This window comes from Oncorhynchus gorbuscha, linkage group LG08, assembly GCF_021184085.1.
Source record: "Oncorhynchus gorbuscha isolate QuinsamMale2020 ecotype Even-year linkage group LG08, OgorEven_v1.0, whole genome shotgun sequence".
NCBI classification, from domain to species: Eukaryota; Metazoa; Chordata; class Actinopteri; order Salmoniformes; family Salmonidae; genus Oncorhynchus; species Oncorhynchus gorbuscha.
This window is the reverse complement of record NC_060180.1, coordinates 32,121,349-32,141,704: the sequence shown is the minus strand read 5'-3', so window position 1 is coordinate 32,141,704 and position 20,356 is coordinate 32,121,349. Positions and strand designations below refer to the sequence as shown.

Here is a 20,356-nt window from a genome sequence, read left to right as displayed (position 1 = left end):
ACCACCAACTTACCATCCTGAGACAAGGCCGAGTATAGCCCACAAAGATCTCCGCCACGGCACAACCCAAGGGGGGGGGGCGCCAAACCCAGACAGGCTGACCACAACAGTGAATCAACCCACCCAGGTGACGCACCCCCCAGGGACGGCATGAGAGAGCCCCAGCAAGCCAGTGACTCAGCCCCGTAACAGGGTTAGAGGCAGAGAATCCCAGTGGAAAGAGGAGAACCGGCCAGGCAGAGACAGCAAGGGCGGTTCGTTGCTCCAGAGCCTTTCCGTTCACCTTCCCACTCCTGGGCCAGACTACACTCAATCATATGACCCACTGAAGAGATGAGTCTTCAGTAAAGACTTAAAGGTTGAGACCGAGTTTGCGTCTCTGACATGGGTAGGCAGACCGTTCCATAAAAATGGAGCTCTATAGGAGAAAGCCCTGCCTCCAGCTGTTTGCTTAGAAATTCTAGGGACAATTAGGAGGCCTGCGTCTTGTGACCGTAGCGTACGTGTAGGTATGTACGGCAGGACCAAATCAGAGAGGTAGGTAGGAGCAAGCCCATGTAATGCTTTGTAGGTTAGCAGTAAAACCTTGAAATCAGCCCTTGCTTTGACAGGAAGCCAGTGTAGAGAGGCTAGCACTGGAGTAATATGATCAAATTTTTTGGTTCTAGTCAGGATTCTAGCAGCCGTATTTAGCACTAACTGAAGTTTATTTAGTGCTTTATCCGGGTAGCCGGAAAATAGAGCATTGCAGTAGTCTAACCTAGAAGTGACAAAAGCATGGATTAATTTTTCTGCATCATTTTTGGACAGAAAGTTTCTGATTTTTGCAATGTTACGTAGATGGAAAAAAGCTGTCCTCGAAATGGTCTTGATATGTTCTTCAAAAGAGAGATCAGGGTCCAGAGTAACGCCGAGGTCCTTCACAGTTTTATTTGAGACGACTGTACAACCATTAAGATTAATTGTCAGATTCAACAGAAGATCTCTTTGTTTCTTGGGACCTAGAACAAGCATCTCTGTTTTGTCCGAGTTTAATAGTAGAATGTTTGCAGCCATCCACTTCCTTATGTCTGAAACACATGCTTCTAGCGAGGGCAATTTTGGGGCTTCACCATGTTTCATGGTTGTGTATGTGAAAATGTTCATACCTGCTCCTATCTGTGACCAATGGTTCTCCTCTATTTTGTCAATTACATCTGTTTGCCATTTTTTCCTTATAGGTTCTAAACCATCAGTTTTACTAAACTATTCCTTTGAAGTTCCAATTCAACTATCCCTTTGAAGTTTAATAACACATTTTAATATTTATAGCTACTTTAAAATAAATACCTGCGGTCAACTTGTGCAATACCTTAGGAGATGAAGCACATCCCGTTTTTTAATTTCAACTGTCTCATTACTTTACATTATGAAGCTTACTATATTTCCCCAGAACATTTGAGCCAGTCACCTGTTTTTTTTTTTAATGGCACAACTGGAGAAGCGGGAGCAGGTTAGTCCAGTTCTGTATTGACAGGTTGTGGTTTATATTGGAAGTCGTGTTTTTTTTTCTTCAATAGAGTATTCAGGGATATGCAACTATAGTTTTCCTTCCCAGAAAATTCATTAGTGCAACACAGGCAGAAAATAGTTTAGTTTTCGTCAGTTGACAACAGAAGTGCAAAGCTATTTGGCTGGCAGCCATGCAAGTAAATGGGCTTGCAATGAAAAAGCAAGGTATTTTTTGCAAAAACGATGCATGGCCATAATATTTCTGTTTTTCTTAAAGTAAATCTTGCATTTCATCAGAGGAAAGTAGACTAGCTAAACTGAGAAAAGTACCTGTGAGAAGTAGCGACACATCAGAGTGCTGTCTGCTGTATAGAATGCCCATTTGTTTATTCTCATCTGAGTGAAGAAGTGCAACTGAAGCTCAAAATTAGTTTGATGCTGAGCAGAAATTACAATAAGAAGCCGTTTACAAAACGCATGAAGATATTTCTTGTTTTCTCTTTTTTTCTGTGTGAAAAATGCAGAATTCTACATTAACGCAGCCCCTACGTTTAACTGAATGGGATTTGCAGAATTAGTGGCTGAATGGACAAGGTGATGGGGCGTCATATTGTGTTAGCTTTCTGCCGTGTTTGAGAAGTCAAAGTTATTTGTACAGCTGCCGCTATCTTGATTTCCATGGGTATTTTCTCTTCTCCGTTATGGTCTGTCTTATTCCCTCACCTCTTCTGAGCAGAGGTAGGCCCATTGCCCCATACTCCACACACACAGTGTGTAGCCTACACATGCTGCTCCAGAGCCAGTAGGCTGCTGTTCTTCCTTCAGACAAACATGCATCAAACCTTGTTCATTTGTACAATGTATCTTTCACATTCGCTTGTAAATGTCCAAACTCACCGAAAATTATGTTCCGTAAAAAACTTCTCACTGTTATTTTCAGCAAAGTTAACGTGTAAATATTTGTTTGAACATAAGTGTCAACAACTGAGACATAAACTGTACAAGTTCCACAGACATGTGACTAACAAATTTAATAATTTGTCCCTGAACAAAGGGGTGGTCAAAATCAAAAGTAACAGTCAGTATCTGGTGTGGCCACCATCTGCATGAAGTACTGCAGTGCATCTCCTCCTCATGGACTGCACCAGATTTGCCAGTTCGTGCTGTGGGATGTTACCCCACTCTTCCACCAAGGCACCTGCAAGTTAGTTCCTGGACATTTCTGGGTGGAATGGCCCTAACCCTCATCCTCCGATCCAACAGGTCCCAGACGTGCTCAATGGGATTGAGATCCGGGCTCTTCGCTGGCCATGGCAGAACACTGACATACCTGTCTTGCAGAAAATCACACGTAGAATGAGCAGTATGGCTGGTGGCATTGTCATGCTGGAGGGTCATGTCAAGATGAGCCTGCAGGAAGGGTACCACATGAGGGAGGAGGATGGCTTCCCTGTAAACTCACAGCTTTGAGATTGCCTGCAATGACAACAAGCTCAGTCCGATGATGCTGTGACACATCGCCCCAGACCATGACGGACCCTCCACCTCCAAATCAATCCTGCTCCAGAGTACAGGCCTCGGTGTAACGCTCATTCCTTCGACAATAAACGAAAATCCAAACATCACCATTGGTGAAATAAAACCGCGATTCGTCAGTGAAGAGCACTTTTTGCTAGTCCTGTCTGGTCCAGCGATGGTGGATTTGTGCCCATAGGCGACGTTGTTACCGGTGATGTATGGTGAGGATCTGCCTTACAGCAGGCCTACAAGCCCTCAGTCCAGCCTCTCTCAGCCTATTACGGACAGTCTGAGCACTTATGGAGTGATTGTGCGTTCCTGGTGTAACTCGGGGAGTTGTTGTTGCCATCCTGTACCTGTCCCGCAGGTGTGATGTTCGGATGTACCGATCCTGTGCAGGTGGTGTTACACGTGGTCTGCCACTGAGAGGACGATCAGCTGTCTGTCCCGTCTCCCTGAAGCGCTGTCTTAGGCGTTTCACAGTAAGGACATTGCAATTTATTGCCCTGGCCAAATCTGCAGTCCTCATGCCTCCTTGCAGCATGCCTAAGGCACGTTGACGCAGATGAGCAGGGACCCTGGGCATCTTTCTTTTTTCTGAATCAGTAGAAAGGCCTCTTTTAATGTCCTAAGTTTTCATAACTGTGACCTTAATTGCCTACCGTCTGTAAGCTGTTTGTGTCTTAATGACCGTTCCACAGTTGTTTATGGTTCATTGAACAAGCATGGGAAACCATGTTTAAACCCATTACAATGAAGATCTGTAAAGTTATTTGGATTTTTACGAATGATCTTTAAAAGACAGGGTCCTGAAAAAGGGACGTTTCTTTTTTCTTCTTCAGTTTAGGTATAACTTTATGAGCTGGATTGTCTGTCTTTGCAACGTGTTTGTATTTTGCGCTCATTAGCATCTTTAGCAAGCCTCCATTTAATTCGCTATTACTTGTGCTAATTTTGTTAGCATTCTGGTAATAGACAACCAATGTTGTTTTTTGCATCCTGTTGTGTATTAAGGTGTTAATACATTATATCCTGGTATGAGAGAAGGATGATTGGTGACAGTGGTGGATAAATGTTTTCCCCTGAGTGATCTGATTCAATCATGCTCGGGTTGGCGACAGTTACTGCAGCACCAATCAATCAGTCCAGACTGGGTGTATGATAGGGCTGTGACTATACCAGTTTCACAATATTTATTCCATGTCAAAAATTTAAACATGAAGCAGACTCAACTCTTTGGTCCTGTAAAATTCAGCCGTATGTAACATATTGTGTGCTACAGCTTAGAAAATAACTACATTTGACGTTGGATGTTTCCAACATTAGGGCTGTTTTTCCTAAATAAGTTGAATCCACTTGGTGTTTTGTTTATTTTCCACAATAATAACAAGTATTGTGATACTGATATCGTCCCGGCCCTAGTGTCCAGGATTGATCATCGAACACCTGCTAGGATCTCCTTCCAGAGAGACTTCAGGGATTGTAACATACTCTTTTTCACGGTAACATGGCTCTCTCGGGATATATTTTATATGTATATATAATGTGTATAAATATTTTATTGCGGGTGTAGTGAAATGTTTGTGTTCCTAGCTCCAACAGGGCATTAGTATCTAACAATTCACAACAATACACACATCTAAAAGTAAAAGAAGGGAATTCAGAAATATACATTTTAGATTGAGCAATGTCGGAATGGCATTGACTGAAATACAGTAGAATAGAATACAATATATACATATGAGATGTGTAAAGCATTATTAAAGTGACTAGTGCTCCATTATTAAAGTGGCCAGTGATTCCATGTCTATGTATACAGGGCAGCATCCTCTAAGGTGCATGGTTGTGTAACCAGGTGGAAGCTGGCTAGTGATGGCTATTTAACAGTCTGATGGCCTTGAGATAGAAGCTGTTTTTCAGTCTCTCGGTCCCTGCTTTGATGCAGCTGAACTGACCTCACCTTCTGGATGATAGCGGGGTGAACAGGCAGTGGCTCGGGTAGTTGTTGTCCTTGATGATCCTTTTGGCCTTCCTGTGACATCGGGTGGTGTAGGTGTCCTAGAGGGCATGTAGTTTGCCCCCGGTGACGCGTTGTGCGGACCTCACTACCCTCTGGTGAGCCTTACGGTTATGGGCGGAGCAGTTGCCGTACCAGGCAGTGATACAGCCTGACAGGATCTCGTGAGTCCCGACACATTCATTACTATTGGACAGCTGGAGATCATATTTGAATATTGAAACCATGTTGCACATGTCGAGAGATGGATGGCAAAATGTATACAAATCTCTACTGTGGAAAACTAAATGTTGGTCTAAAAGAAATGTGAGAATTTTTAGATGCTTTTTATAGTGGAGATTGTTTTGTTGGGATGATGAGACTAAAATGCTCAAATTGGGAAAAATGTAGAGAACCATTACCTTACCAACATGGAGGCATGAATTGGAATTAGTGATATGGCCATTTGTTTGCTGATCCATAATGGCTGTCTCCTATTACTTGCAGATTGAGCGCCTCTCATTACCGAAATACACATTTACCGCATTTTTAGGTCCTTTTCGATAACGAGATCTTTAATTTCAGTAATGATAATAAGCTAATTCTAATGTATAGTCAATAGGTGTGCTGTGTTGGTAACTTTAAATATTTACTAGGACCACTCCTTACACCTATTGTATCAATTTCTTTTGAAAACACAAGTTATTTGATTAAGTTCACGTTGTCAAGAAATATGAGTGTATGAACCCCATTCAATTAACTTAAATCCACATTCTGGAGTTAGTTAATTTTCCTGCTAATTGCATTTTGGAACATTCATGCTGATAGCCTAATGCTGTGTGCTCATTGCTGCACTTAAAATACTATTTCTTAACATTATATCAACGTTTTAAGCTGACGGTTCTGATCTGTTGCATCTGCCCTGTTGCTTTTAAGTGTTTTTTTTATGTACAGTGGATGTATGAACTGTCCCAGAGTCTGTTAGAAATATTTATTTCTCACACAGAACAACAAGCTGAAGAATGCTGACCTACAAAGTTAAAACGCTGTAACTAAGAATTTGGTGAAAAATCTTTGGTCTGTTGTAATGGTCAGATATATTTTCTGATTAATGTGGTATTTAGTTTCCTGACACAAGAACAAGCCAGTTGATCAAAATATAAATTGAACTATCTTATATGGCTGTCTAGATTTTGTTGTTGTTGTTAAAGTCAAGTTTTGCAGTAAAAAAAGTTTGTAGTTACTGGGTTTTGACTTTGTAGGGCAGAATGGAATAGGTACTATGGGGGATAGATTGACATACAGTGCATTCGGAAATAATTCAGACCCCTTCCACATTTTGTTACATTACAGAAAACTGTGATTACATGAAACTATTCTACATCAGTTAACTGATGCAAGCAGTAGAATCAGATTTAAAAAACAGATAAAAATTCACCTTATGGAACAGCGGGAACTGAAGCAACACAAATGTGCATACACACACATGATATACATACGCAATATACACACACACACGCGTACACATGGATTTTGTGTTATAGTAACACTACCGTTCAAAAGTTTGGGGTCACTTAGAAATATCAGTGTTTTTGAAAGAAAAGCAGAAATACGGTGTAGACATTGTTATTATTGCAAATTACTATTGTAGCTGGAAACGGCAATTTTTTCCTGTGTTCTAATGGCACATTGTGTTAGGTAATCCATGTTTGTCATTTTAAAAGACTAATTCATCATTAGAAAACCCTTTTGCATTTGTTAGCCCAGCTGAAAACAGTTGTTCTGATTTAAAGAAGCAATAAAACTGGCCTTTAGACTAGTTGAGTATCTGGAGCATCAGCATTTGTGGCAGGCTCAAAATTGCCAGAAACAAAGACCTTTCTTCTGAAACTCGTCAGTCTATTCTTGCTCTCAGAAATGAAGGCTATTCTATGCGAGAAATTGCCAAGAAACCGAAGATCTCATACAACGCTGTGTTACTCGCTTCACAGAACAGCGCAAACTGGCCCTAACCAGAATAGAAAGGAGTGGGAGGCCCCGGTGCACAACTGCAAGAGGAAAAGTACATTAGTGTTTAGTTTGAGAAACAGATGTCTCAAGTCCTCATCTGGCAGCTTCATTAAATAGTACCCGCAAAACACCAGTTTCAACGTCAACAGTGAAGAGGTGACTCCGGGATGCTGGCCTTCTAGGCAGAGTTGCAAAGAAAAATTTCAATTTCTCAGACAAATAAAAAGAAAAAATTAGGATGGGAAAAAGAATGGACACTGGACAGAGGAAGATTGGAAAAAAATGTAATGGACAGACAAATCTAAGTTTGAGTTGTTCGGATCACAAAGAAGAACATTCGTGAGATGCAGAAAAAATAAAAAGATGCCATGTCAAGCATGGTGGAGGCAATGTGATGGTTTGCAGGTGCTTTGGTGATGGTAAAAGTTGGAGATTTATACAGGGTAAAAGGGATTTTGAAGAAGGAAGGCTATCGCTCCATTTTGCGAAGCCATGCCATACCCTGTGGATGGCACTTAATTGGAGCCAATTCCCTCCTACAACAGGACAATGGAGCTGTGCATTGGGTCAAACTATGCAAAAAATATTTAGGGAAGAAGCAGTCAGCTGGAATTCTGTCTATAATGGATTTGTCAGCACAGTCACCGGATTTCAACCCTATTGAGCTGTTGTGGGGGCAGCTTGACCGTATGGTACGTAAAGAAGTGCCCATTATGCGAATCCAACTTGTGGGAGGTGCTTCAGGAAGCATGGGGTGAAATCCCTCCAGATTCCCTCAACAAATTGACAACTAGAATGGAAAAGGTCTGCAAGGCTGTAATTGCTGCACATTGAGGATTCTTTGAAAGCAACTTTTGAAGGACACAATTATTCTTTCAATTAAAAATCATTGTTTTATAACCTTGTCAATATATTTCCTATTCGTTTTGCAACTAATTTCATGTATGTTTTCATGGAAAACAAGGAAACTTCTACGTGACCCCAAACTTTTGAACAGTAGTGTATGTGGTAGTGGCGTATGGGCCTAAGGGCACATACTTTGTGTGTTGTGAATTCTGTAATGAATGTAATGTAATGTTTTAAAAAATGTATACAGTGGGGCAAAAAAAGTATTTAGTTAGCCATCAATTGTGCAAGTTCTCCCACTTAAAAAGATGAGAGGCCTGTAATTTTCATCATAGTTACACTTCAACTATGACAGACTAAATGAGGGAAAAAAATCCAGAAAATCACATTGTAGGATTTTTAATGAATTTAGTTGCAAATTATGGTGGAAAATAAGTATTTGGTCACCTACAAACAAGCAAGATTTCTGGCTCTCACAGACCTGTAACTTCTTTAAAAGGCTCCTCTGTCCTCCACTTGTTACCTGTATTAATGGCACCTGTTTGAACTTGTTATCAGTATAAAAGACACCTGTCCACAACCTCAAACCCCTCACCTGTCACACTCCAAACTCCACTATGGCCAAGACCAAAGAGCTGTCAAAGAACACCAGCAACAAAATTGTAGACATGCACCAGGCTGGGAAGACTGAATCTGCAATAGGTAAGCAGCTTGGTTTGAAGAAATCAACTGTGGGAGCAATTATTAGGAAATGGAAGACATACAAGACCACTGACAATCTCCCTCGATCTGGGGCTCCACGCAAGATCTCACCCCGTGGGGTCAAAATGATCACAAGAACGGTGAGCAAAAATCCCAGAACCACACGGGGGGACCTAGTGAATGACCTGCAGAGAGCTGGGACCAAAGTAACAAAGCCTACCCTTAGTAACACACTACGCCGCCAGGGACTCAAATCCTGCAGTGCCAGACATGTCCCCCTGCTTAAGTCAGTATATGTCCAGGCCCGTCTGAAGTTTGCTAGAGAGCATTCGGATGATCCAGAAGAAGATTTGGAGAATGCCATATGGTCAGATGAAACCAAAATATAACTTTTTGGTAAAAACTCAACTCGTCGTGTTTGTAGGACAAAGAATGCTGAGTTGCATCCAAAGAACACCATACCTACTGTGAAGCATGGGGGTGGAAACATCATGCTTTGGGGCTGTTTTTCTGCAAAGTGACCAGGACGACTTATACGTGTAAAGGAAAGAATCAATGGGGCCATGTATCGTGATATTTTGATTGAAAAAGGGCATTGAAGATGAAACGTGGCTGGGTCTTTCAGCATGACAATGATCCCAAACACACTGCCCGGGCAACGAAGGAGTGGCTTCGTAAGAAGCATTTCAAGGTCCTGGAGTGGCCTAGCCAGTCTCCAGATCTCAACCCCATAGAACATCTTTGGAGGGAGTTGAAAGTCCGTGTTTCCCAGCAACAGCCCCAAAACATCACTGCTTTAGTGGAGATCTGCATGGAGGAATGGGCCAAAATACCAGCAACAGTTTGTGAAAACCTTGTGAAGACTTACAGAAAACATTTGACCTCAGTCATTGCCAACAAAGGGTATTGAGTATTGAGAAACTTTTGTTATTGACCAAATATTCATTTTCCACCATAATTTGCAAATTAATTCATTAAAAATCCTACAATGTGATTTTCAGTTGTTTTTTTTCTCATTTTGTCTGTCATAGTTGAAGTGTACCTATGATGAAAATTACAGGCCTCATCTTTTTAAGTGGGAGAACTTGCACAATTGGTGGCTGACTAAATACTTTTTTTGCCCCACTGTAACTACCTTAATTTTGCCGATCCCCAGGAAGAGTTGGCAGTAGCTAATGGGAACCCATATTAAATACAAATACAGCCGTGTTCTAAAATGTGTTAAATAAATAATGTATTAAAAATACAAAACAGAAATACCTTATTTACACAAGTATTTGCTATGAGACTTGAAATGTAGCTGTTTCCATTGATTGTCCTTGATGTTTCTTCAACTTGATTGGACTCCACCTGTGGTAAATTAAATTGATTGGACATGGAAAGGCACACACCTGTCTATATAAAGTCCCACAGTTGACAGTTCATGTCAGAGCAAAAACTAAAGTAGAATGAATTGTCCTTCGAGCTAAGAGACTGGATTGTGTCAAGTCACAGATCTGGGAAGGGTACCAAAACATTTCTGCATTATTGAACGTCCCCAAGAACACAATGGCCTCCATTCTTAAATGAATTAATTTTGGAACCACAAAGACTCTTCCTAGAGCTGGCCACCCTGCCAAACTGAGCAATCAGGGGTGACCAAGAACCAGATGTTCACTCTGACAGAGCTATAGAGTTCCCAGAAGGACAACTATCTCTGCAGCACTCCACCAATCAGGCCTTTATGGTAGAGTGGCCAAATGGAAGCCACTCCTCAGTATAAGGTACATGACAGCCCTCTTAGATTTTGGCACCGAAAGGAATCTGACCATGAAAAACAAGATTGAACTTTTTGGACTGAATGAGAGAACTTCACGTCTGGAGGAAACCTAAGATGTTTTTATTTTTACAGGGACAGTGCACATTTAATCAACATTTCAGTAAAAGTGCCGGTTTTAGCCAGCAGGCAAAGTTTCAACCACAGTCCCTGGGCAGGTTATTAAAAACAATTACAATAACAATACAGACAATCAGTGAGCACATGCAGAGCAACATAGGACACGCAAAACATAGCATTCAGACAGAGCAACATAGCTCAAAAACCAACAAGCCAAAATCCATAAAAGCAACAGTTTTTTGATACCTCCACAAGCTACAACCGGGACCGTGTGACTAGTCAGGATCAATGGAAAGGTTCACCTTCCAATAGGACAACGACCTAAAGCACACAGCCAAAACAACTCAGGTTTGGCTTTGGGACAAGCCTCTGATGTTCTTAAGTGGCCGTATTTGAACCCGATCGAACACCTCTGGAGAGACATGAAAATAGCTGTGCAGCAACACTCCCCGCCCAACCTGACAGAGCTTGAGAGGATCTGCAGAGAAGAATGGGAGAATCTCCACAAATACAGTTGTGCCAAGCTTGTAGCATCATTCCCAAGAAGACTGCTGTAATCACTGCCAAAGGTACTTCAACAAAGTACTGAGTAAAGGGTCTGCATACTTATGAAAATGTGATATTTCAGTGTTTTATTTTGAATAAATTTGCAACAATTTCTAAACTGTTTTTGCTTTGTCATTCTGTGTAGATTGATGAGGAAAAATATACAATTTAACCAATTTTATAAGGCTGTAGCCTAACAATATATGAAAAAGTCTAGGTCTAAATACATTCAGAACGAACTGAAGGCTAGTGATTTTGCTGTTCCTTTCATAATATCTTCAATGTGCTCCTGGGAATTCGATAAGGAGGCGCACTGTTACATCCCCAATATGGCTGTCTTGTACTTCGGAGCTGCTATGCCTGTGAGAAGTACCGATTTACATGACGTGCATTGGCTAATAATTATTGAGATATCTGAGAGCGCAATGTGAATGAAAGGTGCTTCGGACCACAGCTATTGGCAGCCAGGAGAAGGGAATTCTAACTTTGACCACATGGCATGGCTTTTCTTTAGCGGGTATTACGGCCACACAAGGGGGCCGTCAATACTGCCGGTGAATTATAGGCCTGCCGCACACTATTGCTCCGATTTTTATATACATTTAGTAATTGTATTAATAATGTTAATGTGCCTCAATCAGTAACTGTTTTATTGGGGGGCAAATTCAGAAATTGCTGGGGGACTTAGACACAGAAATCTGACTTAAGGGAAGTTAGGATTTGTTCCAATTATAACTGTATACGTCTCTCTTTGTCTGTCCACAGGTACCAGTAATGGGTCAGTTCTGGTCTATAACCTCACCAGTGGTCTTCTGCACAAGGACCTGAGTGTCCACTCCTGTGAAGTCAAGTGAGTAACATCACCCACTTCCCTAGTGTGGTGTCTCAAATCAAGGACTTCCACTCATCATTGTCCACTCATGGCTCTGCCCAAGACACCCACTGAGCCATTTGATAATCACCTACTTACAACTCACTTTCATCACAAAAGCCACCACTCATTTTGCCGTGGATTGCGTCTCCTCCCAACTACTTCGGTGCAGATTTAATAACACATTACACAAAGGAATAACCTCAACCAAGACTGGTGACATCCAGTGGAAGCGGTAGGAACTGCAAGCAAGTCCCTTAGAAATCTGGATTCCCAATAAAATCTCATTGAAAACAGGGTGACCTCAAAAATAAAAAATCTGAATGGTTTGTCCTCGGGGTTTTCGCCTGCTACATAAGTTCTGTTATTCTCACAGACATGTTTCAAACAGTTTTAGAAACTTCAGTGTTTTCTATCCAAATCTACTAATAATATGCATATCTTATATTCTGTGGATGAGTAGCAGGCAGTGGAAATTGGGCATGCTTTTCATCCAAAATTCCAAATTCTGCCCCCTATCCTAGAGAAGTTAATAGAAAATGACTGAAGTAAAATACACCAACACTCAGACATAATTTACATACAAAGCATTTGTGTTTAGTGAGTGTCCCAGAACAAATGCAGTAGGGATGACCAGTGATGCTCTCTTGAGAAGTGTGTGAATTGGACAATTTTTCTGCCAAAATGTAATGAGTACGTTTGAGTGTCAGGGAAATGTAGTAAAGTAAAAGTAGGCCAAAATATAAATAGTGAAGTAATGTACAGATACCCCCCCAAAAAATACTTAAGTAGTACTTTACACCACTGCCCAAATGCCTGCACACCAGTACATTAGCATATTTGATATACTGTTACACACGCACTTAACTTATGTATGGAATACTATGTGATAAGGCCATGCAACCTGAGTGAGGTGCCGCTGGGTTCTGAGAATATGAAAATATACTTATTCATGTCACTGATGGAGTGCTAAGTTTTAGAGGGTCTTCACCAGATGTTAAGGGTTATAGGAGGAAGGTATATAGTGGGTGCAACTAAACTTGGGATGTGTTGAGTGCAGGGAAGCAATTTACATGTGGCAGGCATTGATAAGGGGAGACAGGTGGCGATCTTAGAAACTAACAATGCCACTGAGGGAGAGAGGGTAATATATAACATTGTGATGGAGCTTGTGCATGGTCCCCAAGGCACAATACCAGAGCACAAACTTGTTATCTTTTTGGCCACTGCAGTTATCACAATTCAGGTCCACAGGTGTTTCCCCAACTCCGTAATTGGTGAAGAAATGGTGCATGTTGTTGATTACTGCACTGCTGCTTTTGCTGGATGATGTGCCTTCATCAATCAAGTAGTTGACTTGTGGTATTCCTTACACAGCAGACGCCAAACAAGCCACACTTGCAAGGAGTTAAAAAGTAGATGGGACCTGGCTGCATAGGTTCAGAACCTGCACCTGCAAACAACAAAATGATATTAAGATAAATTACAATTAATTCTCACCCCTGTCAATCTGTCTTTACACAGCTCAGTGAAAGGTATTTGCCTGCCTCCCATATATAATTTTTTGTATATATCTATACATCCATCTATGTCCTTAATCAGTATAAATGAGCAAATGTGGCTTACTTGTTGAGCAAAATCCAAGCTTGCTCGTTCAGTAGGGCTCCCCAGAGACAACTGCAGTCTTCACAGGTGGTCTTGCAGTCTGCAACCATCTGGTAGACCGACCGGTCACTCTGAACAAGCAGGAGATGCTGCTCTTGCTTCTTCATCTTGGCTTACTGATGTAGAATTTTGTTTTCAATTTAAATATATTTCAATTATTCTAATTTGTCTGCAACCCAGAGTGTGTAAAGTTCTGGTTTAAATGAAACAGACAGAAATCCCAGCTCACAATTGGTCAATTCCAAGTTTATTCGCGAGAGCTCCTGTGCATATACAAAGATGTTCCTTTTATAACATTCAACCTAGGCAGATACATAAACGCTATCATTAGGAGAGCTATCCTATCTACTTCTCTACAATTCTCACCACAGTTGATCATTACCCAACTGACAGTTACATTCCCCTCAAGATAGAGGAAACCTGGAGGGGTACTCCTTGTCCTATCTTATCTCCCCAGAGTTCGAGCCGGGTCGGTTCAAACATAGGTTAAGGATTCACTTTGTTTTTTTTCGGCACACACATACATTCCTCTCTTCCCCAGTCCAACCTATTTGGACATATGTTTATCAGCTTTAATTACTCCTTGTCTATGCTACATAAGCTTTAATCCCTGATGGTTCATTTTCTGGGTAGAATTACTTAATAATTTATCTTCAACCTTTTATAAATTATTTCAACACTTACTTAACAGCTTCTGGCAGATTGGCAGATCTGAAGACCTGATAGTTGTTCCTCTGGCACTGCCAGCACAGGTCTGTCTTGGGCTTAGTGCTTGAGAAGTGGGGCAGCAATTTTGTCCACAGATTCCTGAAGGAAGACAGCCCGATGACACATACCTCTGAAAAATACAGAAATAATGTGAGATCAATAAAAGTAGTGCCAATCATGTTGGAGGTCAATTAACCTTTCTAGGGCAGCTGAACCCCTCGACAACAATCCGCTGGAAAGGCAGCGCGCGAAATTCAAAAATATTTTAGAAATATTTAACTTTCACACGTTAACATAAATCATCAATAAGGTTCCAACCAGAGAATTTCATTGTCTGAAGAAGAGCATTGGAACGAGAGCAAACTCTGTCGGGAGCGCGCGTTATGAGACCGAGTCTCTCTGCCAGACCACTCACTCAAAGAGCTATTATGAGCCCCTCCTTAATAGTAGAATCCTCAAATCAGTTTCTAAAGATGGTGACATCTAGTGGAAGCCCTAGGAAGTGCATCCTCATTCATATCTCGCTGGGATTTCAATAGGCACTGTTTTAAAAATCAATTTCTCACCTCCTTTTTGGATTTCTTCTCCGGTTTTTGCCTGCCATATGAGTTCTGTTATACTCTGGGACAGAGAAGGAGGCAGTTCAGTCTGGGCACGCTATTCATCCAAAAGTGAAAATGCTGCCCCCTATCCCAAAAAGGTTAAACAATCAAAATGTGTTTATGTTTTAGATACCAAGTGTTGTCATCGATACCTTGTAGAGACGCCACACTGCTGCTTTTGTCACATGGGATAGCAGCCGTTTTCCACCAAAGTGTTTGTGTCCTGGGTGGATTCCTGGTAATACTATTGCATTATCCTCATTATAATTGTTTAAATTCACCACTCGCTGCAAGTCCTCATGCTTCAGATGTAACCTGTGCTTGCTTGGGCCAGCTCTCTTTTTGATGCTCTCATTAGGCCATTCTCCTTGTATGATTGGTGGAGGAGAGTCAGGCGTATTCAACAGATGCTGAAAGACAAATTCCAGATACAAATATTTGAGCATTAATATATATATTAGATATGAAATGGCATTCTGAGAACATCACTACACACAGTTCATACATGTAATGTTAGCTAGCCAGCCATATAATGTTAGCTGGCTAGCTAACAGCAAGCTTTAACTAGCAATACAAACCGATTGTCATAGCTAGCTAAAAATAACCAAATAGGTTTGATGTTAGCTAGCTAACATTAGGCTATAACAAGCAATGCGAAATTACATTCTGAGAAAACATCACTAGCATTACACACACTTCATACATGTAAGTTAATGTTAGCTTGCAAACCAGCCATCTAACCTCCGCTAACGTTAGCTAGCTAACTGCAAGCTTTAACTTGGGGACTTTTGTTTAGACATGTAACGTTCTCTAAAAATGCTAGCTCTCTAAAACATTTCAGAAAATCACAAACCATAGAGTAACGTTACTAGCAATACAAACCAATTGTCATAGCTTGCTAAAGTTTACCAAATAGGTTCAATGTTAGCTAACAAGCCAGTCATCACACTCCAGCTGGCTAGCTAACAGCAATCTTTAACTTGCAATGAAAACAACTTTCTGACAAAATTATACATGTATAATATCTGAAACTGTAGCTAGATTCTTTCCCGTGTACATGGATGAAAGCTTCAAGGCAGACTTGCAACCCCTTTTATAACATTTTCAGAGTCAGCATGGCATGATCGTCCTCCAGAAAGAAGTCCATTACAACGTTTTCCCACTGACCTTGTCGATAGCGCCTGATAAGTTCAGGGCAGCAATGTTTTTGAGAGCAAGTAACCTCATATTTGCAGTTCTCCATGGCTAACGTTATATATATTTAGAGAGAACTGCAGTAGGAAGGATTATCTACACATAACCAGAAGCTCATTTTATAGACACAAGATGCAACACCGCAGAACAACCCAAACTCTCGGCATGTCCAGCCCACTCATTATCTCAGCCAATCATGGCTAGCGTGAAGGTTGCTGACTTTTTCTGTGGCTAAACCAACTAGGCTCGTAATTGAACAATTGTAGTCCTATTTACAGATGGCATACATGTTTGTTATTAAGACACATGAAAGTTCACGTTTAAGAAGGCATTTCTGCCCAAAAAATGCAGTTTAATAAAAACACGTTTCACTTTCAAACGGCTGTCCTGTGAAGTCGTAACTTGTGATATATGCCTAGTTTCCTGAATCAGGTCACTTAAGCTATATGAAAAATAATAATTTGGTTGTGTTTATGAAGTTGTAAAGAAAAAGCCCTATCTCAGACTGGCCAATAAAAGATTAAGATGGGCAAAATAACACAGACACTGGACAGAGGAACTCTGCCTAGAGGTCCAGGATCCCGGAGTCGACTCTTCATTGTTGACGTTGAAACTGGTGTTTTGCGAGTACTATTTAATGAAGCTGCCAGTTGAGGACTTGTGACTCTGTTTCTCAAACTAGACACACTAATGTACTTGTCCTCTTCCTCAGTTGAGCACCGGGGCCTCCCACTCCTCTTTCTATTCTGGTTAGACCCATTTTGTGCTGTTCTGTGAAGCGAGTAACACAGCGTTGTACGAGATCTTCAGTTTCTTGGCAATTTCTCTCAAGAAATCTCAGAACAATAATAGACTGACGAGTTTCAGAAGAAAGTTATTTGTTTCTGGCCATTTTGAGCCTGTAATTGAACCCACAGATGCAGATGCTGCTCCAGATACTCAACTAGTCTAATGAAGGCCAGTTGTATTGCTTCTTTAATCAGGACAACAGTTTAAGGCTGTGCTAATATAATTAAAAAAGTGTTTTCTAATGATCAATTAGCCTTTTAAAATAATAAACTTGGATTAGCTAACACAGCGTTCCATTGGAACACATGAGTGATGGTTGCTGATATTGGGCCTATGTAGATATTCCAGTAAAAATCAGCCGTTTCCAGCTCCAATAGTAATTTACAACATTAACAACGTCTACACTGTATTTCTGATCAATTTGATATGATTTTTTTTTCTTCAAAAACAAGGACATTTATAAGTGACCCCAAACTCTTGAACGGTAGTGTAAGTATTCAGACCCTTTACTCAGTACTTTATTGAAGCACCTTTGGCAGGTTATAGCCTTGAGTCTTCTTTGGTATGATGCTTGGCACAGCTGTATTTGGGGAGCTTCTCCCATTCTTCTCTGCAGCCTCTCAAGCTCTGTCAGTTTGTATGGGGAGCATCGCTGCACAGCTATTTTCAGAGATGTTAGATCGTGTTCAAGTCTGGGTTCTGGCTGGGCCACTCAAGGACATTCAGAGACCTGACCTGAAGCCACTCCTACATTGTCTTGGGTGTGTGTTTATGGTTGTTGAACCTTCACCCCAGTCTGATGTCCTGAGCGTTCTGAAGCAGGTTTTCATCAAGGATCTCTCTGTACTTGGTTCACATAATATTTCCCTCGGTCCTGATTAGTCTCCCGGTCACTGCCGGTGAAAAACATCCCCAAAGCACGATGCTGCCACCACCATGCTTCACAGTAGGGATGGTGCCAGGTTTCCTCCTGATTCCAAGTGGGCTCCTGATTCCAAGCCACTCCTTTTACTGAGGAGTGGCTTCCGTCTGGCAACTCTACCATAAAGGCTTGGTCTGGTGGAGTGCTGCAGAGATGGTTGTCCCTCTGGAAGGTTCTCTCATGTCCACAGTGGAACTCTGTAGCTTTCCTGATCAAGGCCCCTCTCCCCCGATTGCTCAGTGTGGCTGGGTGGCCAGGTCTAGGAAGAGTCTTGTTCGTTCCAAACTTTATCCATTTAAGAATGATAGAGGCCACTGTGTTTTTGAGGACCTACAATACTGCAGAAATGTTGGCTGTGTAAGTAAAAAAATGTGTTGGTCACATTTATTCACCTCACTCAAAACTTCATATTTGTTAGGAGGCTAAAACCATGATTTGGTCAAAAGTACGTCATCCTTATGATTCCTGTAATGAAAGTGTCTGCCTGCCTGCCCCTGTTTCGCTGGGGCCTGCAGCTGTGTCAAGCGAGCCACTCTTCTTTCCTGGGGAGAAAAAAAAGCTCCTGGAGAAAGAAAGTGTTTTGATTGTAATAACATTTTAAATCCAATTGTGGTGAAAGCACAGCTATCCTGCTGTATTTCGGAAGTCTGAATTTTGAGCTCTCTAGCAACAATTTTTCGCATTAGGCATTGCGAGTGCATAGTCCTCATTGGTGCAGTAGGTTACAACTGCAATGTTTTGGACATTAAATATAGTTTTTGATTAGTACATGGCTACTAACAGTGGGTATAGTCCTTAGTTAGTAATCTAGCTGTGTTTTGAGTTTCCACTTACTGAGGTGGTGAGTTATCCCCAAATAAATTAGCCTATGATATTAGAGCACATAAAGTTAGAGGCAATTTCATTTTTATTGAACAAAATGTTTTATCTAGAGCCCTATTTTAACAGTAAAATATAACAAGAATAGCATAATTGTCTACCCAAAATGCAATATTTGAATCACAACATATGTATCACTTCTCATCTCAGTTAGCAATGCTCTCTGCCTCCGTGAGTCTTCTCCCTGCTGACAGAGGGCCAGTGGTGAGATGTATAATATGAGAGGTGTGTGTGTGTGTCGTTAGGGTGTAAATCAGGCCAGTTCAGCCCTGAAATGGCAAAGGAGGGACGTCGGGCTATTTTGCTTCTAATAGTAATTTTAGGGTAAAATGTAGAAATGAATTATGTGGCTATTTAGGATCTCATTACAGCATGGTGCTTACTGTAGCTGCTCCCTTTCTGTGCCTGTCAAACCCCTCAAAGGGCTCTCTGCTGGATTGTTTTGATTCTATGGAAAGTTTTAGTGGTGTTGCCAACTATTCTGTAATCGCTATTCTACAGTTGTAGGCACTAAAAAGTCTTCAAAATGTATTCTTTAAAATGTATTTGTTAGCTTAGGGGAATGTAGGAAAAAGGTCTGAGTTTTTATTATTTGAAGCGGGCAAGTGCCCTGTATTCAATGGAATGCTCTATCACCTCCTAGCTTTAGTGCTTGCAAATGTAGTGTTTGTTTTATTTCTATAAAGGTTTGAGTGAAATTTAGATGGAAAACTAACTCATCAGACAAAAGCATGTTAATGTACTAACGGGACTTTCAATGTGTGTTCTGCAGAGGCATAGAATGGGTCAGTCTCACCAGCTTCCTCTCCTTTGCCACTTCAACCCCCAACAATGCTGGACTGGTGAGGAATGAGCTACAGCACGTCGACCTTCCCACTGGTGAGTTGCGCACATGGGCACGTATGCACTCACTTGCACACACATCTATACTCTCAAGGTCTACACATGCACGCATGCCATAATGCACACAAACATGCACAATCCTTTCTGTGTTACTCTAAGGCACTTTCCCCCCCCCCCCCAGGTTTGGCCGCCTACTCCGGCCAAACCTGGATGACGCTGGGCCAGTTATGCGCCGCCCTATGGGACTCCCAATCACGGCTGGTTATGATTCAGCCTTGATTCGAACCAGGGTGCCTGTAGTGATGCTTCTAGCAATGAGATGCAGTACCTTAGACTGCTGCGCCACTCGAGACTTCCCTCCCCATAGCTCTCTATGGACACACGTTCAAGTCTAAACACTCTCCATTACACTGTGAAAACACGGCTGGGGTGTGTCAGGGCTGGCAGTGAAATTGTATCGCACACTGCCCCAATGTTTCTCTCCCCTGTTGAAACTTGTCTTAATGACTGGGATCCCTGCAGGGAAATACTGTACATATCAAGTCAAGATCAGAGAGATGGTGAGGGGTAAGGAAAGGAAAGGAGAGAGAGGAATAAGGAGAAGAAGAGTTTGTGAGAGGATACAGGGATGACCATATAGTATGCAAGAGATGGAGAGCTCAGGAGACAGGGAAAATGACAGACACAATTCATTTGGGGTCCGTTCTTGTTTCAGCACCAGCCAAGTCTTTTCCACAGTTCAGCTGAAGGGTGAGCCACTCATTTACAACACCCAGGCTGGATAAATTAAAATTGAACAGGCCAGAGCATTAGGTTTGGTGTTTGGCCCAGCCACATTAGAATTCAAAGGACTTACAAGGTTTTTTCTGCTGACAATACTTGTGGCGCCGGACATCGT

At 41.5% G+C, this 20,356-nt stretch overlaps 1 protein-coding gene across 1 annotated transcript in view; it reads left to right on the top strand.

Annotated features, from left to right (window-relative positions):
* The window catches only part of wdr11 (WD repeat domain 11), a 150,771-nt gene that overhangs the window by 67,088 nt on the left and 63,327 nt on the right, over positions 1-20,356 (top strand). Inside the window, exons 11-12 of the mRNA XM_046359175.1 lie at positions 11,751-11,835; positions 19,388-19,494. Coding sequence (XP_046215131.1) covers positions 11,751-11,835; positions 19,388-19,494 — 192 coding nt within the window. The remainder of the gene's footprint in view (positions 1-11,750; positions 11,836-19,387; positions 19,495-20,356) is intronic.